Below are 21,695 nucleotides of genomic sequence, written 5' to 3'. Positions count from 1 at the left end.
TCTGTCTTATCCTTGATGGATGACCAAGGCACAGCGCCTTTAACTGGCGCTTGGCGTATAGCATGTGGACATTTTATTCGATGATATCTTGATGAACAGATATAACTGCCATTACGACTTCTGATAGCAGCTGTATTCCACCCTCCCGTTGCTTGCATTTTGGTTGGTCCCAGACCCCGTGACGTCAGGTCCGAGTCCAACGACAAACAGCCTCTTCTTCTCTCTTCCAGCTTTTCTTCCTCAACCTCCCGTCTGCGAGAATTTTGCAAAGTCACAATCCCTATTCCAGCATGAGAACGCCATCCGATCCAGCTTCCAGGATTGGATTCCTTTTCAAATCCCCCAAGAAGTGGACACCACAGCATATACAAGCCGTGAACCTGAGGGAAATCGGTCCTGTTCCCGCGTCAGACATTGTTGGAGCGACAAACCTTCCAGACGATTCAGACTCAAGTATGCTATATAAAAATGATCCCTTTTCGATATTCTTTGATTGAGGTCGAACAGCCTATTCGCGCTTGGCTCGTGACTTTACAAAACCCACAAAGGAAGAGATTATCCACTATTCATCCAGAATTTACCGCTTCGATGATAGTCGACTTGATGCGATTTTTAACACCATCTCGATAAGTTCTATTCCAAGGGGTGACGGTGTTCCACAATCCGGTTTCTTTGCTCGCTCGATTATGAAGGATCTGAGATGGGTCTGCGACTTTCCTAGTAAAGGCCTGTGAGGATGCGATATCTTCTTTTTGTTTATGCTGACGGACCTATCTAACCGAAACACCAGGTGGCTGTCAACTTATTTCATTCCATTCCAGCTCGCAAACTGTCATATCCGAGGGAAATTGCATTGTGATGGTGCCATTACTAGGGAAGGGCCTGATGGAAACCAAACCCCGTTGGCAATCTATAACGTATGTTTTGTTTGTCATTCCAACCTCGTATCTGACTTATTTTCCCATAGACTGCCATTGAAGACGACGAGGAAAACAAAATGAAATGCGAAATCCCATTTGCTTTATTTCTGCTGGCGATAGCGTTCGACGAGAATCCCAACCGCGAATCATATACGTCTTTTGTCATTACAGTCAACGATACATCTCTACGATTCACAAAGGCGGTTGCCTCCAAGTCCTATCTCGAAAGTCTCTTCCAAGGCAGGCATTTGACCGAGTGTCTAGAGATCTCTCGATCGCGAGGTTACGATATCTTGGAGGTGGAAGGACGGAGGGATTTCCTACGGATTTTTTTAGGTCTACTCCAGTGTATGAGATCTTGAACAGTGGAGCCAGCATTTAGACGCCATGTGTTGGAATAAAATCATTGTTTCCTGCTCTCAGAGAGGTAGAACTAGTTATATTGTTCTTTTCTTTTATTCACTCCCTTTATTCACCCAGATGGCTCCCCGCAGGACTAGCCACTGACATTCACATATGGACTCCATTCACATTCAGATGATATCTGATGGATTTCTGCCAGCTCGCATTTGTCAAGCTGTAATTATTCTCCTCCTCCTTTTAGATACCCAGTGAGGATCATCAGCAACGACATGAAGTTTCGCCCCAATAGTTCGGAGCTCATAATCACAAGGGCCACTGGCCTACCGCGAGGTCCCACACCACTAAGAGAACTGGCCAACGTTCTCAAGTTCTCCGGCTCTGCATGGGGGGGAGACGCATCTTAAGGCACTGAGGATCGTTCCGCTCGATAATGTCGATGTAGACCGAATCTTACCGACCAGATTTCTCCCAAAGAACAACAGTCCAGGCAAGTCCATCTTTGTGTTTAGCAATCTGGTGTTTCATAATCTGACAGTGCCTGCAGTCTTCGCCAGCCTCTGCAACGATTTGTTGGAGCCAACGGAAGAACAGCTCAAGCAATGGGCTACTTGCAGCAATGGCTTCCGACACAACAAATTCATCTCGCTCTTTGATGGGCTGGCTACCTCTATGGCAACTGCAACATTATCGCTGGAGGGGAGTACCAGTGACCCCAGCCCTGGTCGATCCGAATCCTCTTCTGGTGAGGAAAACAGCCCAGAAAACTCTTCCCGTGATGCCCTGCGTGAGTTCGGGCAAGCAATTCTGCGTGATTTGGAAACAGAGAGACAAGAGCAAACCTTGGGGGCTCAATTCCACAGTATTAAGGTGTATGTGCCAATGTGGAATTTCATTATGTTCCCCATTTTGCTGACAGCTGTAGAAAAACGAACGACATCCACCTGAAAATTTCTCTCGGCCCTCCCGATCTTCTTGTTCGACCCATCAATACCCGCACGGACGGTGGTTTGATAATGATGGGTCCTGCGTCTGGAACAGGGTCAGATCGACCATCCGGAATTGCGCTGGTTTCTTTCGAGGTTAGTATTCCACGTTATAGATTGCGTGCATTTCAATTAACTCGTCCAGTCAAAAAGACGCCACGCCGGAGGACACCACCGTGCAGCCGGTCAATCTGAGACTATGAACCCAAATACTTTAGGGCAAGAGGTCGCGCACCTTCTGGGTGCTGCGATGGAACAAGATGAGAAGCTTAAAGACGATCGTCTTGATCAAGAATCCTTCTTGATAACTATTCATGGAACTCAGCTACGAATAATCGCAGCGTTCTTTTCCAGCGAATACATATCATATGTCAAGGGTGAAATCTTGCCAACCCACCAACATGTCTGGGCTCGCAGATCGAGAATCTTTGACCTGAAACACCCCTCAGATCGTAAAATGGCTCTGCGGGTGACAATAGGCATGGTCAAGTACCTCTACAGCGGACTTGCGGAGATGAATGAGCTGAGACTTGTTGCTCAGGAATTCCGGAACGTCAGCTTGTCGTCTTGAAGGTTTGTCCTTCCAGTCTGGGGTGTGGCTCTCTAGATATGTTCGGAAAGGCAACTTTCGGCCATCTCTGATGATAGGCGATGTATTCCAAGGATGGGATGAAGGGCAGAGAGCCAAAGGTCGGTAGATTATCTGGAATTTAGGATACTAGAGAGAGATACGAGATAGGTGTTCTACTTCATAGTTATCCGGACAGGATAAGGCTCACAATGACAACGTTCAATTCGGGGCTTATTGGTTTATTTCTTTATCTTTTTTTATAATTTTTTTTATCAATAATGTGCAGGCTTTTGTAACGGGACGGTGCTCGATATCCAAAACACAATCCTTCTAGACCTTTTAGATACTGAAGTTGCTAACTACTATTTTGAGCTATGCCAATCGGTTGATTGGAGATACAAAGACTTCTCGCTCCCTCCTTCCCATCTTCCCTTGCGGTTGGGAGATGAATGAGAACGAATTGGGTTGTCAGCATAGTCATCCTCTATAGCCCTATTTCTTCATTGATCCACGGTTTTACAGAATCGGGGGGTTGGCTAAATCGAAACTTGTTTATATAAGCGATAATAATTCAGTGTAAAACAGAGGCGTGATGTGGTAATAAGCAGGATAGCTTAGTCTACTCCTGTACGGTGCTATTCAAATAAATTGGGAGCGACTGGACAACATAAAATAAAGATACACAAAATAGGCATGATTCGTGGTGCTGAATTAGGCAGTAGTTGATGTCATCTGACTTGGACTTCTACCACCAAAAGATGTTATCAATTAATCCTCCACCTTCAACCCAAGACCAGCAAAATGGCCCGGCCTACTCGAACATATATCCCATTTGACAGACATTATTCGCCTTGTACCCCAGAAGTATTCTTCAATGCGAACGATTTTACAAACCAGACTGAATCCCATGATCACGCACTGGATACCATCCTCTCCACAACAGATCATCAAGAGATCATCTACACCAATGTCCCTACGCCCTGGGGTGAAAGTGTGGTATCATTCCTAGACGAGCAAGCAGAAAGCAGCTGCGGCAGGTACGATATTTCCCGCTGTCAAGAACACGCTGACTGTCCAAGGAAACATTACAACTCCGTAACCCAGATCTTCTGGATTCGTGTCTTTACTACTACTGAAATACACAGCTGCCACCAGGAATGGGTTTCTCATGAGCAGTTTCGGTGGATGGATTCTGGTCTTTGTACTCTTGAAGAGGTTCTTCATTTGAATCATCGAACTGGGACAAGTAAGCCCTTCTCTCTTTACAAGGATTTAGCTAACGGTTGGATCATCACAGCAATCTATTCTTTTCACTCTCCTTATACTGGCTCTCGGAAAGAGCCTGATCTGTTTATTCGACCAGGTAATCAGCGACTACCCAGTGTCGTGATTGAGTCTGGATGGGGCGAGTCTATGCCCAGGTTACACGATGATATGAGGCTGTGGTTGGTAGGGGGTAATGGAGTCGTTAAAGCTGTTATCATAATTGAATGGCATAGAGTTGCTGCCGATAAGGTTGGAGGGAAGGTCGAAGTATACACTCTGGACGGCGATGACGCCCCTATCCTACGGCAGGAGGAGATTATATTTCCGCCTCCACTGCAGCGGGAACATATACAGCGTATAGCTCTTACGAGGGGAATGCTTTTTGGAGATACCATACCACAGGGAAGAAAACCAGATGACGTCTTATCTCTCAGTTTGGATGATCTCAGAAGGGAGGCACGTGATGCTTTGGATCTTATGCGACTTTGTCCTGCAGAGTAGTCCTTTATCTATGATTTATCTTGTATTATCAAAAGAGTGAACTTTCTATTGCAACCACTATATAATATCAAGAGAAATCACAGTCTATATAAAACAGCACAACCACCAACTCTAACACCCACTACTTCCTCTCATCTAAAGATACTTGGCACATCTGTCAACGCCCAACTGGCCCACCAAAAACTCATTCACAAACTGACACTTGGGATCCTGGCGTTCCTGGATCGCCAAAAACTCCGGCAACTTGGGGTACTGCTCGCGCGCAAACGTAGCATTGGCAGGGGACATCTTATTCCAGTGCGAGCGGACGTTATACGTCTCACCAAAGTGCGGGAGGAACTCAAATGCCAGGTCCTGGTTCTGCCAGAGGGTAGTCCAGTTGTTGTATGTTTGCATCCAGTCAATCTCGAGCACAGCGAAGACGCCACTCTGCTCAGGTTTGAGGTTGTACGTGTTGACTGGGGAGAGGTAAGAGTCGTCGCCCTTGAGGGTACGGTACTGGAAGATCATCTGGTTGTTATACGGGGCGCGCATACGGGGGGTCTGGGCCTGCTGGAAGAGGGTGTAGTTTGTTGCTGCTTCGGCGAGGTACTCGATAGGGAAGAAGTGTTCGATTTCGGCGTAGAACTCACGCGTGCAGACACCCTGAGGAGGGCAGGACATGGCGTCGGTGACTTCGTCGTAGCAGATGTAGTTCTTGATGCAGTCGCCACATCCGTTTGCGCAGTAGTTGAGGGTGCAGTTGCGCTCGCCAGTGTAGTTGGTTGGTTCCCACCAGGAGGCGAAGAACTGGGGCTCAATGGCCCATTGCTGAGCTTCGTCGTTCCAGTCGAAGTGGGGGCCCCAGACGGTCATGCGGTCGTGTTCTTTGTACAGCTGGGCGATTTCGTTATACATTTGGTTGTAGTTGGTGGTGGCGTTGAGGACTTTGGTGGTCTTCTTGAGCAGGTAGGTGGGCTGGACCTTGATGGTCATTTCAGTGATGAGGCCGAGTGCACCCAGGGAGATGCGGAATGCCTTGAGTTCTTCTGCGTTGGTGGTTTCATTGACGATGCGCACGTTGCCTTGCGCGTCGAGGACACGCAAACCAGTAACCTGAGTGCCAATGTTACCAACGAGAGAGCCAGAACCGTGAGTGCCCGTCGATGTCGCACCGACAAAGTTTTGGACACGTTCAGCACCAAGGTTATTGAAAGATAGGTCGTTGGCCTTGAGCTCATTGGCGAGATCGTGCACATCCCAGCCAGCACCAAAGGTGACAGTGAGGTTCTTCTTGTCGATTTTAAGACTCTTCAAGTTGACCAGGGAGACAATGTAAGACGGCTTGTTAGTGAGAGTAGTGTCGACGCAGGTGGACAAGTTGCCGAATCCGTGGCCATTGCCAACGACCTTGATCAACGAGCCTCTAGGATACTGGGCCTTGAGAAACGCAGCAGTGGCAGCTTCATCTTCGGGAGTGATGTAGGCATCCGATTCGCAGGTGACTTCATACTGCCAGTTGAACCAGCGGTAGGCAGAGCCAAAGACAGCGTGCAGCAGCACGAGAAGAAGAGGTAGCTTTAGGCTGACCATGTCGAGAGGAAGATGGCTGATGACGGTTGCGAATGACCATTGTTGACGATAGATCAGGCTATATATACCACTGCCAAGCACCGGAAATGAGAAATGCCTCATCTTCAACCTTCTATTGCTCCATCTTGTGAGCAGATCAATCATGTAGGGGTGCCTCAAACTGACACTTGCCCATCAGCAACCAGAAATTGAATAATGACCGCATACTCGCTCTGCGCCAAGGTTCGCCTACCGCTATCCTGCAGATCTCACTAATATTGGCATCGTGGTCAATCGGCCATGAAACCTCATTATATGCAATATTGATGCGGATCCTCTCATTTTATTACACCGCTATATTGTTCATATTACTATATTTAGTGTAGTGAATAGCTTCAATCTTAACATAAATACGGCCTGTTTTCTTAAGATTTTGAGAGCAGCAGACCTTTTTCAATCTTCTTGACAGTTCCAACACGCCTGAAGGCCGTGCTCCACCGCAAGAAAATCTCATATTGGCAGTGAGCATCGTCAAAGCAAAGACGGCGGCATGCCTTACGTAAAGCATTTATTTTCCTGCCCCGCCCGTCCGAAATACAGTTTCAACATCGGCATCCCGGTGAGCAACAGGGCCCATAACGGGATAAATGGAGAAATGCCATGCAACTGTGGCTGATGAAGCGCAATTTTAATCTCCGCCTCGCAGCGGGATCGAAGCTTATTCTGCGGCACAAGAGATTGATACGGCGCTGCCATGCTGTCATTGGCCAGGCGAGATTGTGAAACCCTGGGCCACGTGTGGATCTTCCCAGAAGGGAATTTACGGTTACGCACTGGCAATGATTTCAAAGACGGCCCGGGCAGATTATCTTATCTCCAGTGTGAATACGAGGTGATTGTCCGCCGATAGAGGAGAAATTTGTGGTAATCTTATCTGATTTGACAGTCAGTAGCACAGATACTTACCAATGTTACCAAGGAAAACTCTTATGCGGCTGTAGAAGGTATGCCAAGAGGTCGTAAAACCAGTAGGCACTTCACCTTCACCATGAGGCTTAGTTGACCAAGTGTTAGAAACTCCCATACCAGACATCACACCCACTCGTCTGTGTATCCGAGTATCTGCAGATCAATCCCTGGGCCACAATTTCCGCATTCTGTCTCTGGAATATCTCATTCAAGCCCGGCCTCACAGGCAATCTGGCCAATGTCGATCCAGACGATATATCCACCGTCACATCCTTTACCGACACCCAAGACGAAGAATGGTTCTTTGTCATACCAGCTGCAATTGAATCTCAAGGCGGAAAGTCAATCCCCATCATGCTCAAGGCCATCGACGCGGCACGTGCAGGCGACGATGAAAAGGTGCAGGTATTCCTGAGCGCAATGGGTGCTTGTATAAGCCATATCACCGAACCGCTGGCGAGAATGTACGATTACTGCACACCTTCTGCGCTTTACCATATGCTACGCCCGTTTCTTTCAGGAAGTCGCAATATGGCTGCTGCTGGTCTTCCGGATGGGGTCTTTTATCCGTCTGATGAGAGTGGCATGTTTACTGTGGTGGAAGTAATGCGCAAAGCGCACTGCTACAGCTGTTTGATATCTTCCTCGGGATTGAGCATTCTGTCACTGGTTCAAAGGGTTCTGATATAGCATATACCAAGGTGACACAAATACCAAACCAGCAGAATAGAGTTAACAAAGACAGGAAATGCGAAAGTACGTGCCCGGTCCACATCGAGCCTTTCTCGAACTCATGACGGACATATCCAACATCCGAGAATACGCCATGAGGCGAACCGCCAGTCCGGAAGTCAAATTCTCTTATAATCGAGCTGTTTCGAAACTCTCGACTCTGCGGGATAGGCATCTAGCCATGGTATCGCGGTACATCATTATCCCAGCCTCGAATAAATGCCACATGCATCGAACAGATGTCAACGAATGGCTCAAAGGGACTGGGGGGACTAATATGATGCAATTTCTAAGTAGGACACGCAATACTACCAAGAAGGGGATGCTGTTGTTATAGAGATGTTCCAATGAGGTTTGTATGGGTGAGACATACGAGGATTCAACACTGCATCGAAGATTCCTACTCCAAGTAAAACTGGCTTTCTTCTGTTTACTATATTAGACCATCAGTATGCCGTATATCATGCTAATATCACTCTATAAGGAGGGCTGCAGGCAATATCGAATCCTCACATTGGAAAATCCGCACAAGAGTCATCATGACGCATTCCAAAGATCAGATCGATCAGAATGTGTATCCAGTGGGCTGTGCTAGACTCCTTCCATGATGGGCAATGTTCGTGTAACATGATATTGTTGAATACAATTCCTTTTTACCATCAGACATTCAAGAAAAAAAGTCAATTATATCCCACGACGATCTGATGCCATACTAGAGCATTGTTCCTCTAGATTACAGAGCAGTCATCCTGATTGCCCTGACATTTTTATTCTACTAATAGGTGACAGCATATATAGACACAGCATAAAACCCAAAGAGTTCAATGGCCACTGTTGATCATCAACTAATCCATCTATAATGTCACCTGGCTTCATGCCACATTCCCTTTGCAATCATGTTACACGCAATTTCCAAATCACGAAGATGACAAAAATAAGGTTTGCAGTGTTCCTGACAATCTGCCCCCTTGCACCATCGAAGGTTCTTATCAGTAACTATAAATATCACCTATTCCCCTTTGCTACCATTCGACAAGGTCTGGACCACTGATAGAATTATCAAAATGCTGATTTATTACTTGTCCAAAATGCGGTTTTTGTCGGTAGACCAGTGGTATACGGTCTTGCCCTTAGAGGAAAGATGGGGGCAAAAGCTGTGCTGCAAGGGCTATGAGCAGATATGTAGTAGACGATGGGTTTGATGGGCATCAGCACCATTGATGAACGCACTCCGGATAAGATGAAGAGAATTAGTTATCCTGGTAATTTGAAGAGCTTTCTCTAGTCAGGAATGTAGCCATAGCTATTATCTGCCGGCGAATCCTTCAATCATCTTGGATGACACTAGGCGAGATTAATAGTCTCGAGTCTTGGAGTTGCGTCCTCCCAAGCCTTAGGGTGCATATACCCGATAGCAACACGCTCTGCTACTTCTCCATGAGATTTAATCAGCATGATGTTTAGAAGGCATTTGCATCCGACTGATGCTTTGCGATATGCACCGTGAATGTAGTGGGTCATATAAAGCATCCCCTTTTTGCAAAAGCTCACTGCGATAATGCGCAGACGATGAATTTGATCGGAGGTAAATGTTGAAGTTGCAGGATTATAGAAGGCGCCACACGTTTGACCCTTCCTATCGTAAATTGGTAGAAGTGATATCTGCTTTTCTGTCGCGCTGACAAAATCAATGCTCTTTACAAGACCAATCCTTCCAAGCCGGAACTCGCTGGTCATTACTGTAGATGCGCTAAATTGGAGGATGGAAAGGTGAACAGTCTTATCTGGACTGTTGTTTGTGTTTGATCGGCCGGTATCATCTGTGCTATGCCATCGGGATATAAAGCACTCATTCGATCCACAGTGTAGGAGCTTCGATTGCCCAATGTTCCCTATCCTGTTGAATTCAATTTGGCCGGAATCCCTCATTTTGATCGAATCCGGTGGCAAGAGCCCGTGTACGGTACAGCGTCCCATGAATCCAAATACTGGGTAGATAACTGGTCCCTTCCAGCCAATCCATGACCAACTAGGGTAATTTACGCCTGGGCTTTGTTCGTTCACCAAGGAGCGCCTTGAAGGAGCGGATGCTGTTGTGCACCAGAGCAAAGCACGGAATATATTGTCCCAAATAGGCATTGCTGCGTAGAACCTTACTCCGTGCGTAGCCGATAGGCCCTGAAGAATCCCTGTAAAGGCATTTATGATATCCGAATCGTAGGTCAGGTTTCGTTTTGTATATGCCTCCACGTATCGCTCATAGTGGGATATGAAATCTTCATTGGAGCCTTCTCTGATCAAGCATGTTGATGAGTCAGACTCGTGAGAAGTTGCTGCATCAAAGTCTTCAGCCCGCACTGCTCGGTTGCATCGGAAGTAAACCTGGTAGGACGAGACGAAGAGACATCGGCGAGAAAGCATCATTTCTTGGTAGGTCCAGCCACGAGTAAAATAGCGCGAGGTATGCATCTCATCGTGTAAATCTGGCAAGCGAGCCAGGAATGTGCAATTGTCAATGATCTCGACTGGCTGCCCAAGTCGAGTCCTTGGGACGACGCCTGGAAGGCCGGAATCGGCATCCGCACCAGCCATCGCAACGATCGTCAATCTCGCTCTCATATATATTAGATCCATAATTTGTAGCTGTTCATTCTTGGTCGGGTCATCCTGAACGATACAAAAAGCATCTACCCAAAGGTATCGATCCCCGATAGCCTCGACTAACGCCATCGCATCACTCACGACACGTGGTACCAGCGATCCAAGAGCACCCGGTGACTGAAATTCAGCCAGGTTGGAACGGACGGTCTGTAGCATCTGACTCTGGCCCCATACATAACTCAATGCGATGTACGGTGTCTCCGGGTCTCCGGGCACAGAGCGTCGGACGAGACGCTTCTCTTGAACATCGATAAACCAACCCTCTATTTGCAGCTTATCTCTAGGGGTCTTCGACCGACCCTCCTGGCAGTAGTGCCCGTGGAGTCCTATACAATTATCGACCCATGAACGGACAAGAGACGCATCGATTTGGTCCTGCCGAACAGCGCGGACCGTTCCTTCTTCGACTTCATCTCCAGTTTCCATATCATCCCAGCTGCCAGTCCATCCCGGACTCCCTCCCTCCAGGTCATGAGCTTGCTGGATCCTAAATGCGTCTTCCCGCTGAAGATGCACGGTTCCTGTCCTACCCGTGACATCGACGACCTGAAAAATCGGGTATTGATACTCAAAACTGTATATTGGGAAGCACGTAATTCCTTTGTGGGACCGAAGGCCTCCCATGTCCCTATTCCTCTCTAGATTGTAAAATCCCAAAGATTTTAAAAATAATCGACAAAGAGGGCAGTTCGTCTTTTTCTGCAATTCTTCCATGGTTCCAAGTTTCATCGGCTCTGAACCATGTAATATGCCCGATAATGTGTTGATGGGGTCGAGGCGTTTGCATTTGTTGCACAATGAACCACCGTCACCATGTTTGCGATTATTCGACCTCGACGCCATTTTTTCATGTGGATGATAATTCAGGATGGCAATTTCGTTCGGCAGTGATAGCAAGGGTAAAGTCGACAATGAAGCTGTCAATATCAGAAAGTGCGAAATTCAGGTGGATGCTTTTACTGACCAGTAATGTAACAGACAAGGAATGCACGGCTGCCTGAGGCCCCGAGAGACTAGCTGCCCTTTGCATTTGGCAATCACAATTTCCACGAAGTTTTATCAGGAAATCTCTCAGTTTCCTCCGACAAGCGATATCCTCGAGGCTTTTCAGCCAGCCCCCACATGATCCAAAAAATATCCCACCATACATCAATTGGTTCTGCGAGGCACCATGATTGAAAAGCAGTAAAATAGCTATTCGGATTAGATGTTAGCTTCAGGGGTCTTTAATGATATACACTATTTGACTTACACTTTCTGATGACCCCGATCCCATAAAGGATGCTCAAGACCTACGCTCTCGTTGATGATACCTGCACGAACAGATTCCCTGCATAGTGATTAATTTTAGATCGTGATAATTTGATAGTAAAGTAACTCACTCCCAAGCAGTCCGAAACGCACTGCGAATTGCATCACGTTCAGACCGATCGTAGTCCCAAAAACAAGTGTCAAGTCGAACACCAGGAAGGCGCTCAATCAGTAGAAATACAAGGAAGCCACCTGGGATTAGGCCGGTTTGATCTTGCTTCAGGATACTGCTGCTGAGGAGGGCTGGGAGCATTGAGAATTATTGGCTGTCAACTGCATCAGGGCATCGATTTCCATTCGAGCAAGTCTTGCGATTCTGTCGACGGCTTGGTCGGCTCTTTCTTCGGGTGTCATGAATGAAGATCCAGCATGTGGAACCCTTTTTGACGTTAGGAAGATATGACAAAGAGTCGGGAATCATACTGTAGAAAAGCCCTTATGAGTGCAGTCTCTGTGCTGCTGTCATGGGTTTTTGTGGCAAGGAATGTTCCATAAGCTGCTCCAAGACCACCAGCGTCCTTGAAAATCTCATAGTCCTCTTCACTCAGCTGGGTATTTTCCTCGTCGAGCTTTTCTGTCAATGTCCAGATTCCAGCGTCGCTGAAGTGGACAGGTTTGCCTATGGACCCGCGGAAGAAGCTGAAAGGCATGTTGTCCCAAGGATGCAGGTTGGCTGGATGGGTTTTCGCTGATGATAGCTTGAAGGGGAGAATGTAAACAGCAACGAGCAAAACAGAAGAAAATGTTAAGAAGATGAGAAGAGGCCTGGAAAGTCACATGTGATCCAGTGACCTCATAGGGTTGGTCAGGTCATGTGCTATCAAACGTCTGGACAACGACACGGCATCAACCATGGAAACCCATGGATGTTAGGCTTTGGCTAAATAGAATATTGTTACAGACATCCAAGCCATGTATTAGATATGACCGATTTTTTCCCTTCTATCTTCAAAATGATGCTCAAAAATAGCTTCATCGGCAATAATCACCCAAAAGCCCAAAAAGGCCTAGATGGCATGTTCTAGAACGACCAACAACGCCACAGAACGAAACGAAGAAATGCCCCTTTTTTCAGCTTCACAATTTCCTGAAATGACAGGACATGGGTATTAAAAACGCTCTCTTCATAATATCTTGTCAAAATGCCTCGTCGCAACCATGTCATGCTGGAGCTTCCTCTTGACCGACAGACTCCGTCAGCGCAGCGATATCGACGGTCTCTTTATTATGCCGCTCAAGCAGCGGTTTGGATGTCGTGTTTTTATTTCAGTGCTCGATTCCTGTTGATACTGTCTGCTCCTAGAGAAGCATGGCACGTCTGGATGATGTTCCTCGTCGAAGCCATCTTCGCTTGTAAGTCAGCACCTACGGTGAATATACTATTTACTGATTCTATTCGCAGTCATGTCTCTTAAAAACCAACTCCTCACTGTGAAAGCATACAAAGCGCCAAATCACCCCCCAAAAAGACTGCGATTGCAAGGTAGCGACAACCTTCCCCGCGTGGACGTCCTTATAACATGCTGTGGTGAACCTCTGGATATAATCCTCGACACTGTCCGAGCTGCCTGCGTACTCGACTATCCCCACTCCTCATACAGAGTCCTTGTCCTGGATGACGGCGCATCAGTAGCACTCCACGATGCCATCTGCTCGTTGCACACCCAATGGAGCCATCTGTCATACCATACACGCGGAAAGCAATCAGGCCAGACATTCGCCAAGTCAGGTAATCTCAACAACGCTTTGTTCACTCTGCAAAATGAATTTCAACCAGAATTCTGTGTCGTCGTCGATGCAGACTCAATCCTCATGCCTGACTTTCTCAGAGCGACTTTGCCTCATTTATTGCAGGATCCTCGGGTTGTGCTGATCTCTACACGGCAGTACTTTTACAATCTCCCTCATAAAGACCCTCTCGCCCAATCCCGCGCTCACTTTTACACACGCCGCAACGCCGAACTTGACCTTCTGGGCCGTGCAATCGACGCAGGATCAGGCGCAGTATTCCGCCGCAAAGCCATCGTGAATGCAGGGGGATATCCGACCTTTTCCTTCTCTGAGGATTGGCAGCTATCCCTTATCCTACACGGGCTGGGTCACCGGATTAGACAGATACAAGAGGTTCTCCAATTCGGGCTCGTTCCCACCACTCTCAGGGGTCATATCAAACAGCAGAACCGGTGGCATATTGGTCACTCGCAGCAGATTCTGGCCATGCGACCGCCAGCGAATAGATCTATTCCACGACATCTTCAGTGGAAGATTGCATGTGGGGGTCTGTCTATTCTGCTTGGACTGGTTAGTTGCGTTCTTGGCTTTACCGCTGTTCCACTTCTTCTGGTGTCTGGGACTCTCATTCCGGCTTCATCGCCGGTGCTGGTTTACGTGCAGCTGGTTCTGGGTGTGTTCTATATTGCCTTGATGTGGGTGTATGAATGGCTACAAGCTGCGCATGCGGGTGTTTCATTCACACCGTTTTCGCATTTGGAGAATAGCTGGTTAGCGAGTAGTAAGTACTCTGGGTATCGTAATTATCTGATGCTGAACTAATTTATCAGGCCATTTATACGCGACCATCCAGTTCCACTTCTTCTCCAGCAAGCCAAAAGGATCATTTGTTACAGGAAGCACCGATAATTCAAAGAATATCTCAAAGTCAGCGTCCTCTGACTCCTGGCATAATGTTATGTTGTTCAATATTTGCATTTTTATCGCGACAATTGTGTCGATGGTTTCTGTCATATGGTCAGCTACAGCTACAGCAATGCCTTTTATCAAAATCGCCACTACAATAGCATGGCCGCCAATGCTGCATCTTTGCTATCTCACTATCACCAATACCTGGGTACCGATTGCATATTTGTTGAACCGTCCATCCTATCCTGATCGAAATGTCCTATTGGGCCGGGACCAAAGTGGTATATTCTACCCTACAGTTGTATAGATACTGAGCAGAACTTCCAAGTTCCAACATATAATCCATTCAATTTTTTTCATTTATATGCATCGCTTTATAAGCCACTTTTCATCATTTCCCATTATAATCACGACTAAACCTCAATCAAACACCTACTTCCCTTTAGCGACAGAAGAAAGAACACTTCGGCCTCCATATCCTCATCCCTCATATCTTCTTTACACGATACCCTTGAATCGGGAAAGGCCAGGAAGAATCGCGCTGCTGCTAGGCAGATTTCCATTCGTGCTAGGTTAAGACCCACGCAGACTGGCATTTATATTAGTGCTATTTCTTGTGGATGGAAAGATAGTGTCATACTTCGAGAACCGGCCCCGAATGGCATCATGGCGTCTTGCATTTCTTTGCTGGGGTTTTCCCATCGTGACGGAATCCATCTGTTACTGTTAATATGCTGAATATACGTACCCTTGGGGAGAACATACTGTTGGGGGTTTGGAAAGACAACCGGATCACGATGTAAACTCCACGCCTGGGACGACACCGTCGTACCACCCGGGATGCGATAATTCGCCAACTCCGCCCCTTCCGGCGGCACAACACGAGGCAGCGAAGACGGAGAGGGTGCGTATAGCCGTAGCGTCTCGGTGATGACACAGTCAAGATACGGCACTTTGCGCAGGTCTTCATACCCGAATCCATCGGGCAGCGAACGCAGCTCGTGCAGCAGTCTCGCTTTCACTTTGTCATTCCGCGAAACGGACCATACGATATAGGTGAGTGTGTTTGCGGTCGTGTCGCTGCCTGCGATGATGAAGCTTTGCGCTTCGTTTTGGATTTCGATATCGCTGAGGCCGTCGGCCTTTGCGTTGAATAGTTTCGTGAAGAAGGTCGTCTTGGGGTTGGTGGGATTCGATTCTATCATGCTTTTGTATCGCTGGATGGAGTCTTTGGCGTACATGCCTAGACGGCCGAATGCTTCGTATCCTTGCTTCAGCATGGGAAGTTGGAGATATCCGAGTAGCTTGAATGATGCGGGAAATTGGGTCTGGAGAGCTCCGAATCTGATGCCTTGTTGGAGATCGTGGATGTATTGGTTTTTCTGACAATATTAGCATTTCCTTCTTTCCTTTATATGATCCAACTCACCCTCCCCAATTCCAGCATCCTGAATGACTCTCCAAAAGTGAGTTCCCCGACGATATCACTCGCCATAAACAGCCACCACTTGAACACATCGACCACCCCCCGCGACGCCATTTCCCTTTGCATCTTCTCAATCGCAAGCTTCACGCTCCCATCCACCAACGGCTCCGTCTGCTTCATTGATGTTTCCGAAAGTGGTCCAGCCAGTAGTCGCTTCCGATTACTGTGGAATGCAGTATCGCATGTACTGAATAAATCCGCCGTGCCGTTTGCGCTGAAACTTTCATACCACGGTGACTTTCTATATCCGCCTTTGACGCGGTATATTTGCTTGACTGATTCGGGGTCGCTGAAGGAGACTTCATCTGGTGTTATACGGACGATGGGACCTTGTCATATCAGTAGATAGTCTGGGATAGAGAGTAGTCGGTATACCATATTTGAGATGAAGGGCGTGGACATAACGTGTTCGATTGCCCTTTAGCCAATGATAGTCGAAGACAATCTGTGTATAATTCGTATGCCATGGTCCAGGGAGAGAAAATAATGGATTGGTGAATAGTTGATGCAGGAACTGTCCATCAGTATGATGTTATCAAATGCAATGCTGCACATACCTTGACGAGTGCGACCCCCACCAAGAGGATAAAAACATGTGAGATGTCCATTTTCAGCTGACGATTCAATTCTGGGCGGCGGTGGCCTTTATATGTTGCATAGACCACGCACGATGACGATCAATGGTGTCCTCCTTGCAGATTCGCACCTTCAGCTCTGCTTATCAGGAATGATGTCTGTGCCTATTGGATGCAATCCATGGCGTGGCGTCCCAAAAGGTGGGTGGTGTCTGGCGTGTCAAAAACGCGATTCGACGTTCAGCTCATGCCGTGTAACAGAGCAATATAATTAGTGCAGACTAACGCATAAAGTTATTTATATTCCGCTAATTAATAAAACGAACGCCATTTGCAGGCCTTGATTGGCGAGCACCTCATTGGGTTGAGTCTACACGCCACTGTACTGCATCTAGACTTGCCGTGTTGGGTTAGCCTCAGCCTAAAGCCCCTGAAGATCACCGCTAGTGGCGCGTATCTTTGCCCAGAAGAACCCCAATGAACCCTCACCCTTATCGGTGAATATTAATATCATTACCTTGTATGGAGCATGGAGTATATAAAATAATAATCTAAGAGCTTACTATCTTGGCTTATTCTTGGCTGCAAGGTTACTTCGGACACGCCGTCCCAATGCATGCCTGGTAGTTATGCGGTTGCAAAAAGTCGGTCTGGGCTTTCAGCTTTTGTCGAAACATGAAACGAGCTGCCCTACTCTACCGAGTCTTGGTGGGACACAATATCTCCGATCACGGGAATTACCATGTGGGATGAGTTGAGCCCTATCTGCGTCGAAATAGACGTAGAATTGAGGGGCACTTGGGATGTGCAATCGTGCCGTGCTTTGGGGGTTCCTTATCTTATGGGGTCTGTGGGTATTGTGGGGTATGCTTTGGGGGGTGTTTTGGGGGGTGTTTTGGGGGTGCGTTGGGATGCTTCAAGGGTCCTTAATAAAGATGAGATTATTCCAGACCATGTGATGGTATAAAGCGGTCCAGACTCATGTGTGCAACGGGTGTACTATATCTGAAACAAATTCTTGTTGGATCGTTGATCAAATGCTTGGGTTGCTTGGTTTGCTTGGTCAAATGCTTGATTAATATTCAACCCACATGAGTCTTGAGGTTTCAGATCTGACCAATCAGGACAGAGCTTAGAATCCTAATGATCTACATGCTCTACAGATACGAATTCAAGATGTCAAGCTGCATCTACTCTCCAAAGTGCAGTCTTCATAGCAATTACTAGTGTGTACGATGTCAGGAGATGCGTGCTATGTACTATACACCAATCAGCTCCTACTCGGAGATTGTTCGGCCTGGATTACCAGATATAGTAACTGCCTGGCGCCCCGTCCGCTTATCTGATTATCTCCGATTCTCTTATACATAAATCAGCAGCGCCCGACATCTCATCCCACATCATCCCACCATGTTGTCCCGATATTTCCTCACTTTCCTTGCCTTGATTGGTCTATCATTCGGCCTGAACGGCCACTCAGACATCCCCAATGCAAACCACATCTTCAACGCCATACATTCCTCCATGCGCCACTGTGGCTCCTCCGTCTACCCCAACGGCATGTCATTCTATCTAGCCACCGTGCCCCGCGGAATGCACTTCTATCATGGGACAGGCACAGCAGAACCAATCACCGGACTCGAGTGGCTGGCTTTCGAACCAACTCATGCTATCGGCTTTGCGCATCGAGCTGAACGTCCTCCCTCCCATCACCATAAACGAGAACAGCAGGTGCTGAGCAATGAAGACCCTCCCGAACATGGCTATCTCCATACCTATTCCACGGCAAAAGATCTCCGTCTGCTCTATCTAGACGGTATGTCTGGAATCAAAGGGTCCGGGGGGACAATGGACGCCCAGGACCGGATTCTCTTTAACGATAGTATCGATGGGGAGTTGGTGTCGAGGTATAAGAAGATCGGGGGACCGGTAGATGATCAGCAGCGTGCGATTTTCGGGTGCCAAATGGCTAAAACTGATTGGGGTGGTCGGGTTGATGGGTTCATTCGTACTGAGGCGGGATTTGAGATTATCCTTTGCAATTTCGAGCGCGATCTTGAAGTTGTTCGGATCGCACGCACGAAGCCGCAGACTGATGTGCAGGTATTTGGCCGGAAAAGCCAGCCTCCAGGTGGAGATCGACATATGTTTCTATCGCCATTTGATGATCTCGCTGCGCAGAGGGCGAGGGTCGATTTCGATCATCTCGTCACGGCGTATACATACCATCTGGATTTGTTTGCTGGGGGCAGTGAGCTTCCACGGTTAAGTCATGTCCCTACCCATCAGCTGGACTCTATCAAGCGAGATATTCATGACTTGATCATGACTCGAGAACCGTCGCTAAATCCATTCGACTGGCAAGCTATCGCTGATCGAATCGTTGTGCGATACTCAGATAAACTGCAGGCTTTGTATAGAACCTCCTTGTCGCTGGAAACGCTGCGTGGTCAGGTTGAAACAATTCTAGAGCCTTTTATCGACTACGATAATATTGATGGTGAGGAGATCGTTCAGCGCTGTCGGGATGAGTTTATTCCCAGATATGGGACGCCAACTGGCACCCTTGCTGGGGATGTTGTACACTATGTCTCGGGGAGGATCTGCTCCACGCTGACATCTGTCTTGCTGCAGGATGTTGACCTAAATAGGGCAGTGGAGAACCTTCGAGATTTGGTTTCGTATCTGGCGTGGACGACTTGGTCGGGTTGTTGACTGAATAGATCAATGTATCTCAACTTCTAAAGTAATATCCTTTCCTTCGTACTGTCGATATATAGCCCTGAAGAAAAATATTTATTCAAGAGTCACAGTAGCCAAATATTGTTTAATCTCGGGCAGTGGATCATCAGGCATTTCTTCCTCTGGTTCCTCCTTTAAACCTCTGTCCGGCACAAACAGCTGTGGTGTGAGGAAGGATATGGGAGATCTCGCCTTAGGGGTCGAGAACCTTTCCAAGAGACGGATCAGTCTCTCCAGAATGCGAATAACAAACCTCCATATCCCTCCGGTATCCTGTATCAGCACTGGAGAGTCGATTATACCCACTCGCTGGTAGACGTTGTCCGTATCGGTGGGTGTAACCAACAGACCGAATCGATGTTCTATAAAAGGAGAGAATCCGCTGTTCCCATCTGGTAGACGAGCGAGAAAAACGACCGATAGTGGCTGCAGTTGTGTTAATGTAGGTATCTGATCAAATCCTGCCTGCAGATAAATGCATTTATTCTCGATTGCTACCTCGACCACATAATCAAGAACCGGGTTCTTGAGGGGTGTCATCAATACATCAGACGATGGCAGGTTCTTGTCTGCAGGATAGATGTTCTTGACGGGCAGCAGCGGTGCACGGAGACGAAGACGTCCTCCCTCGACAACCTTTCCATATGGATCTGGCCCATCTGTCTCCAGATGACAAGCGACAAATGTCGCGAGTGACTCATAATCAGCAATACCACGCTTCCATCGACACCGCTCGAAAAAGCTATACACGATGAACTGGACTGGCCCTTCGACTGAAGCCCATGACCACGATGGGGCATGAGTTGGACTTGCTCTCTGGAGTGGCTTTTCATGGCTTGTCCCAGACCACAGTAGTCCTTCGACTAGTCCTTTCTTCCATAAGCCAGCCATGTATGTATCCTTGGATATCTGAGCCATTGCATTGGCCAGACCAGATAATGCGGGAAGTCGATCGGACTGAACAGTGATATTGCGACGCATGTACTCCTCCACCATTTCGTACCAACCACGGTAATTCACCTTTGCATCACCAAGTGGTCGCGGTCCGAATATGCTTCGCTCAATTGCTGCTGTTTCGCAAAGACGGTCAAGATGGTGAGGGTTATGGGCCACGGCGTCACCGTCTTCGGCCTGGCTGACTGTCCGACATTCCCAGAAGAGCTGATCTGCACCGTATAGCAGCATCCGTCGGGCCAGGTATCGTTCTTGTAGACACCAAGCTCTGCTCTGTAGTGGCTCGTGAGACACGGGGTCTCCCCCAGACGTCCATCTTTCTCCATCCGGGGGAAGGAGTTGTAAATCCAGATCAGCCAAACGAATTGAATCTCGACTTCTTCGACAACCAAGGAACCCATGATCGTCTGAACTGGAATTCGATGCTCCAATGACAAGAAATGCGTCTTGATAGACATTTACCATCCTTCCAGCCTCGATTTGCCAGTCCTTTATATCATCCTGTACGATGCACAACGTATCTATCCAAATGTATTGCACACCCAGACGACGGGTGATGTGTATTGCGTCTTGCAAGGCCTGGGGCATTTCACCAAAATTAATCCCAGCCTTACGATCTTTGAGATTCGTGGTTGTTGTTATGAACGGTATGCCTTTGCCCCAGCAGTGACTCAATGCTATATAAGGTGCGGCAGGCTCGGTTTTGCTTTCCTCGTCTCGTAGACAGACCATGCCTGAATTCGACTCGGACGGGCTAACATCAATCACACGAGTTGGTAGCAGCGGTAGTTTAGCTGGTTCTGAGCAATATTCATGGCCATCTAGACACGATCTTATCCAGTTATCAACCACAGAAAACGCTTCTTTGCCGTCAGGAACTTTGGCGACAGTTCGGCCTAGGATTTTTTGTGTCCACGGGTTGTCTATTCAGCGTCAGACCTGAAGAAATGAATGCCTATTCCATATACCTTACCATAACCAGTTGCTATTCGAAAGTCTGCATTGAGAGTCAAGCCCCATGATATTCCTGATGAGACACTCACCGTGAGTATGAAATTGGCACGCTTCCTCGCTTTATCCAGAGTGGATGAAGATATTTGCAAGGACATGGCCATAGGAAAGTCCAGGTATCCGTTTATATTTTGCAGTAGATCCTCCTCCACTCTTCCTACTGAAATATCGCCATTTGCTTCTTGCCGTGCCGCTTCAAAGACCAGAGAAGCCTCTAAGCTTTGACGAACCAGTCTGCAGAGTTCACACTCAAAAGTCAGCACCCTCAGCGATGGGTACCAAGGGACATCCAAAGATAGGTCCGCTTCTTCCGATTCTGTCCATCGTTGATAACCGTTCCGGATGAATTCATCAAGTGCAATTTCCTTGCAACGAGGACAGTGCATCTTTGGTCGCTGCTAAGGTCACAGACTGTTGGGAAAATGCAGAATCATGTTCATTCTGCCTCGTTCTCTAGAC

General features: G+C 47.6%; 10 protein-coding genes across 10 annotated transcripts; 5 read left to right on the top strand and 5 right to left on the bottom strand.

Moving 5' to 3' along the window:
- Positions 1-258: 258 nt before the first annotated feature.
- On the top strand, positions 259-2,837 carry ASPWEDRAFT_68724 (uncharacterized protein; the record flags this gene model as incomplete). The annotated part of the gene is made up of 7 exons (XM_040838984.1): positions 259-453; positions 508-730; positions 791-917; positions 968-1,268; positions 1,828-2,152; positions 2,206-2,362; positions 2,412-2,837. Exons 1-7 carry the CDS (start codon positions 291-293, stop codon positions 2,835-2,837), a joined length of 1,722 nt encoding a protein of 573 aa, XP_040689039.1. The 5' UTR covers positions 259-290.
- Positions 2,838-3,638: 801 nt separating this feature from the next.
- ASPWEDRAFT_172174 (uncharacterized protein) lies at positions 3,639-4,604 on the top strand (the record flags this gene model as incomplete). Its single annotated transcript, XM_040830904.1, has 3 exons — positions 3,639-3,874; positions 3,917-4,083; positions 4,135-4,604. The coding sequence occupies 3 exons, from the start codon at positions 3,639-3,641 to the stop codon at positions 4,602-4,604; spliced, it is 873 nt and encodes a 290-aa protein (XP_040689038.1).
- A 135-nt stretch (positions 4,605-4,739) lies between these two features.
- ASPWEDRAFT_51441 (uncharacterized protein) lies at positions 4,740-6,176 on the bottom strand (the record flags this gene model as incomplete). Its single annotated transcript, XM_040837588.1, has 1 exon — positions 4,740-6,176. The coding sequence occupies one exon, from the start codon at positions 6,174-6,176 to the stop codon at positions 4,740-4,742; it is 1,437 nt and encodes a 478-aa protein (XP_040689037.1).
- A 733-nt stretch (positions 6,177-6,909) lies between these two features.
- ASPWEDRAFT_172172 (uncharacterized protein) lies at positions 6,910-8,193 on the top strand (the record flags this gene model as incomplete). The annotated part of the gene is made up of 4 exons (XM_040830903.1): positions 6,910-7,047; positions 7,102-7,152; positions 7,230-7,802; positions 7,870-8,193. The coding sequence occupies 4 exons, from the start codon at positions 6,910-6,912 to the stop codon at positions 8,191-8,193; spliced, it is 1,086 nt and encodes a 361-aa protein (XP_040689036.1).
- Positions 8,194-9,200: 1,007 nt separating this feature from the next.
- On the bottom strand, positions 9,201-11,360 carry ASPWEDRAFT_172171 (HET domain-containing protein; the record flags this gene model as incomplete). Its single annotated transcript, XM_040830902.1, has 1 exon — positions 9,201-11,360. One exon carries the CDS (start codon positions 11,358-11,360, stop codon positions 9,201-9,203), a length of 2,160 nt encoding a protein of 719 aa, XP_040689035.1.
- A 194-nt stretch (positions 11,361-11,554) lies between these two features.
- ASPWEDRAFT_172170 (uncharacterized protein) lies at positions 11,555-12,478 on the bottom strand (the record flags this gene model as incomplete). Its single annotated transcript, XM_040830901.1, has 5 exons — positions 11,555-11,711; positions 11,770-11,847; positions 11,900-11,991; positions 12,057-12,207; positions 12,252-12,478. 5 exons carry the CDS (start codon positions 12,476-12,478, stop codon positions 11,555-11,557), a joined length of 705 nt encoding a protein of 234 aa, XP_040689034.1.
- Positions 12,479-12,915: 437 nt separating this feature from the next.
- Positions 12,916-15,056, top strand: ASPWEDRAFT_40565 (glycosyltransferase family 2 protein). Its single transcript, XM_040835350.1, has 3 exons — positions 12,916-13,181; positions 13,231-14,340; positions 14,390-15,056. Exons 1-3 carry the CDS (start codon positions 12,971-12,973, stop codon positions 14,773-14,775), a joined length of 1,707 nt encoding a protein of 568 aa, XP_040689033.1. The 5' UTR covers positions 12,916-12,970; the 3' UTR covers positions 14,776-15,056.
- On the bottom strand, positions 14,735-16,621 carry ASPWEDRAFT_183430 (cytochrome P450). Its single transcript, XM_040831980.1, has 6 exons — positions 16,512-16,621; positions 16,330-16,468; positions 15,898-16,283; positions 15,234-15,850; positions 15,109-15,185; positions 14,735-15,057 (listed from the first exon to the last, which is right to left on the bottom strand). The coding sequence occupies exons 1-6, from the start codon at positions 16,560-16,562 to the stop codon at positions 14,882-14,884; spliced, it is 1,446 nt and encodes a 481-aa protein (XP_040689032.1). The 5' UTR covers positions 16,563-16,621; the 3' UTR covers positions 14,735-14,881.
- Positions 16,622-18,014: 1,393 nt separating this feature from the next.
- On the top strand, positions 18,015-19,244 carry ASPWEDRAFT_73654 (uncharacterized protein; the record flags this gene model as incomplete). The annotated part of the gene is made up of 1 exon (XM_040839356.1): positions 18,015-19,244. A coding segment is annotated over one exon (1,230 nt), but the record flags the coding sequence as incomplete, so codon positions are not given.
- Positions 19,245-19,325: 81 nt separating this feature from the next.
- Positions 19,326-21,622, bottom strand: ASPWEDRAFT_172166 (HET domain-containing protein; the record flags this gene model as incomplete). Its single annotated transcript, XM_040830900.1, has 2 exons — positions 19,326-21,148; positions 21,199-21,622. The coding sequence occupies 2 exons, from the start codon at positions 21,620-21,622 to the stop codon at positions 19,326-19,328; spliced, it is 2,247 nt and encodes a 748-aa protein (XP_040689030.1).
- Positions 21,623-21,695: the final 73 nt, after the last annotated feature.

This window comes from Aspergillus wentii (assembly GCF_001890725.1).
Source record: "Aspergillus wentii DTO 134E9 unplaced genomic scaffold ASPWEscaffold_4, whole genome shotgun sequence".
Classification (NCBI taxonomy): domain Eukaryota; kingdom Fungi; phylum Ascomycota; class Eurotiomycetes; order Eurotiales; family Aspergillaceae; genus Aspergillus; species Aspergillus wentii.
This window is presented reverse-complemented; position numbering and strand designations above follow the sequence as displayed.